Source organism: Palaemon carinicauda, chromosome 16 (genome assembly GCF_036898095.1).
Source record: "Palaemon carinicauda isolate YSFRI2023 chromosome 16, ASM3689809v2, whole genome shotgun sequence".
Taxonomy (NCBI): domain Eukaryota; kingdom Metazoa; phylum Arthropoda; class Malacostraca; order Decapoda; family Palaemonidae; genus Palaemon; species Palaemon carinicauda.
The window spans coordinates 16,495,750-16,499,902 of NC_090740.1; the positions used below are offsets into that span (position 1 = coordinate 16,495,750).

The window sequence follows — 4,153 nt, forward strand, 5'->3', positions numbered from 1 at the left end:
AATTTGCACAAATCATCATCTCGTTTTGATATTCAGGTTTAGGTTCCAATAACGATACGTGCAGGAACTTCCTTATGGATCTCTAATCCATAACAATACAAGAAGGGAAAAAGATTTCAAGATAATATTTCCTACATTAGAGTAAGGATCTTAGATTCTTTAATTAATTGCTCCGATTCATTTTCAAAGTTGGAGACCCTAATACAAAGGGTATAAAGCTGTAAGAACTCTTTTATATGATTAAGAAAGGACTCCGGAAGTTTTAAACCTTCCTTCGATTTTCGATTTATCATTAGTTACCAGGTTTGTAGTATTTCAAAAGGAACCCGAAAATTAATTTATAGAAAACTAACAAACCTGATCAAAATAAAACTTCATGATTCTGAAGGCGTAAACTAAAGTGACGAGCAAGGATTGCCACATTATTACATGGGATATATCAAAGTACTTCAATCAAAAGCTCGATGCATGTGATAGTTTTCAAAATTATAAACATAGAAATCGAAATGATCAGTTTGCGTATGGAGACTGTTGAATAAAATTGCAATAGATTCATCTGATTGATTGATTGATTGATTTAAAATTTTCAGGCATTCTGACATCTAAGGTCATTGACGCTGGTAACATTTAATTTATGCATACAAAAATAAAAAAAATAAAAGAGTATTCAATTAAAATCATAAAAGTTGAATGTCAAAGGTTAAATAGTTTTCAGAAGACCTGCTTCTGAAATAAATCTAAAAATGCCACTTGCATAGTAGGACACATCATTTCCAAGAATCTTGGCAAGGATGAACCTGCCACTCTCACCTCGAGCCTCAAACAAATATCTATTCCTTGAGTTGTGGCAAAATTCATTAAGCAGTTGTGGATATTATTCTTCATTCACTTGGATGAAGTTTCATACATAATAAACAATAATCAAGACCCATAAGTGTTTAGTTCAGCTCATTTAAGTTTCAAAATTTTGTTAATGACAGGGTTATAGACACTACGATGTCTTCTCCTGAACATAATTAGAGGAAGGGAAAAGTTGAAGAAGCAGTTAAAGTCACCAAAAACCCATGGAGCCAGAAAAGAGGAGTTTCTTTCATTTATATGAGGTAGCAAACACCCCACGCCAAGACTCTTAACCACAGCCCAGCCGAAATTATACTCGGACGTAAAATACGATCCATAAGTCTCGAAATTATTAACAATTACTCTTCAGTTTCTCAGAAGAAGGAATCTCGAGTCGAATCTTTAAGAAAATGTTATGATAGAAATAAAAAAGACCTAACTCCATTGCACGAGGATCAACCTGTTTATTGTCAAAATTCAGAAAAGAAAGGCTCAGAAATGACGTTTATAAGCCACGTACAAGGAAACCAAAACTTCATTTCAATGGGCAAGGATGGAGGAATGTACACGTCAGATGACATTCATCTCCCTCCACCTTTCCAAGATTCGTTGGGTCTACCAGAAGTTGAAGAAACAAGCAAATTGTTGCTAGAAGAAAACACATCACGCTAAATAGGTTAAAATTCATCAACCATAAAAGTAACATTTAAACTATAACGGAACTATACAAAAAACATAACAAAAGAAGCAAAAGTGATGGATGAATTGAATGAAGAGATAGGTGGAATTGGGTTAAACAGGCTGGTGCTTGGGCTAGTGACGTCAATAGGCTCTGATGTGTGACTGGGTTGAAACCCTAGCAGTTACAGTCTGAGGAATAAGCGATAATGAGGTTTGATCGTAAAAGGAAAAGCACGAAAAAGATGTGTCGATAAAGTGCAAGTGTAATTATGGAAAGGACACTGCAATGACCCGATAGAAATGCGCACAGTGCACCTGGAGCGGTATTACTTCCCTATTGTTATTTATGATGAACAGACTTGTAATCCAAGACGTAGAGACTGATTGATTGATTGATTATGGGTTATCTGGCATCCTGACATCTAAGGTCATTGACGCCGATAACTAAAGACAGTTTACTAAGGTTTTTGATACAATTCTTTTCTGTAGCTTTTGTTAAATCCTTGTAAAAGAGTCAGACAACCAGCCCGCAAATTAAGCTTCCTTGTCATATGTGATAATAATCCATATTAGTAAGGGGTAGTTCAGAGTTGGAAGACTCTAAAACTCTAAGTCATATTCTTTTATAACTAGGTAACTTCTTCATTAGTAAGTCAACTCACACATCTTCATAGCTAATTGTCTTTTGCAGTGGTATGTGCGATCATTTAAACTAAAATGTTAGAGCAATTTTGTAAATACTTCTTAACTTCTGAATCATATATCTTGTCTCTGCAGAACAGAAAGAGGATGGGAATTAAAAACCAAATATATTGCGCAGCTTTCATTCAGATCGTCGTATCAGCAGCAATAGAAAATCTACAATTATTCTCTCGGCAAATCAGTGGTAAAGTCCTCCATAACCATAGTAATTGGAAGGGTAGTAGTGGCTTGGACGAGGATAGCCGTAGTAGCCATAGCCATGGCCATAGGAAGGCTCGGAATCAGGTTGAGGATCGGCAGACCTCTTTCCGTAGTGATGGCCATGAGGATGGTAGACATGGGGGTGTCCATGGCCATGATGGTGTGCATAAGGGGGAAGGGAAGCCTCAGCCTCTGGTTCTGGATCAGCAGACCTCTTGTGATGGGGGTGCACGTAACCGTAGCCTACTGGGTAGTAGCTACGGTACCCATACGGGTAACCATAACCGTAGCCATAGGAAGGACGATGATGGCCATAACTGACAACACTTGGCTCCGCATCTCGCTTCTCAATCTCAGTAGCGCAAGCGGAAGCCGCCAAGAGCACAATTGCCTGGAATGTTGAAAGAGATTCAAACAAGAGTTCGGATACAACAAAATCAACTGATGTTGCAGATTATGCCAATGCAATTTACTGTATATGATTCAAAGGTTATTTTTGAAAATTTATGTAATTTTGAGTCTTTAGTTTTTTTTTTAAATGCACATATAGAACTATAGTTTGGATATTTTACCAGAACAAAACTATAAATATAAAACTGTGCTTTTACATCATCGATGTAGGTTTAATTCATTAATAATGGTGGTCGTTTATCCACTGCTAAAAATATAGCTGCAATATAACACAAAAATAAACTCATATGTAAACTAAAACTATTGACAGCGGAAAAATAATCTTTTTTATTTAGGGCCATGCGATTGAATGGATTAAAGTGAAGGCAGTTTATTCATGAATTTCAATGTCTTGTTTACTGCCCTACGAATAAAAATTTACACGTAACTAATGATATAAACTAATATTTTACATTATCTTTTTTTAATTTCAGCCACTCGGTGCATTGAATAGACTAACGCACAAAAAGACAGGAAAATTTGCTATTGTTACTGCGTTCATAACAACAAAGAATATTGTATTGCTAAATTGATGGCATATACAACTATCAATATTACTATACTAACTAGAGGCTAATTCAGAAAATATCTCTACAGAATATGGAAAAATATTTAAGCAAAAGGAATCTCGTATTTTTTCTACTGTTTCGTAATCTATAGAGAAAAGGCACTTTTAGGCTGAATGCCTTAGAATGTTATTAATACTTTGCTCAGTGAAACTATCAATAGTTTATAAATATTTGCTTGAGCTCACTCATTAATATACTTACCAGAAACTTCATTGCTGCTTGTGGGTAATTAGTGTGGCCACTGACGAGCGAGTGTCTACCAAAGGAAGTCTGCTTCAACCTTTTATAGTTGCTGGTGGGGATGAAGACCTTCAGCTGACTTGACGCTTTGACATTGGGAAACATCACAAGAATTTCGAAGATGGTTTATGTCGTAATTTCTACTTTATCTTTCGAGTGTAATTTTGGAGGTATTTTCTGTCGGCCATTCTTCGGTGTCATATGTATATATATATATATATATATATATATATATATATATATATATATATATATATATATATATATATATATATATATATATGTATGTATATATATAGATAGATAGATAGATAGATATATATATATACTATGTGTGTTTGTGTGTGCGTCTGTTCTCTTAAACATTTCCATTTCTCATGAAAAAAAAATCCCAGAATAACCTAAACTTATTTACGTAATTATATTATGAAATATATATATATATATATAATATATATATATATATATAT

At 34.5% G+C, this 4,153-nt stretch overlaps 1 protein-coding gene across 1 annotated transcript; it reads right to left on the reverse strand.

The window, feature by feature from the left end:
- Window positions 1-2,342: 2,342 nt before the first annotated feature.
- Window positions 2,343-3,683, reverse strand: LOC137654956 (shematrin-like protein 1). The gene is made up of 2 exons (XM_068388854.1): window positions 3,645-3,683; window positions 2,343-2,815 (listed from the first exon to the last, which is right to left on the reverse strand). Exons 1-2 carry the CDS (start codon window positions 3,654-3,656, stop codon window positions 2,402-2,404), a joined length of 426 nt encoding a protein of 141 aa, XP_068244955.1. The 5' UTR covers window positions 3,657-3,683; the 3' UTR covers window positions 2,343-2,401.
- Window positions 3,684-4,153: the final 470 nt, after the last annotated feature.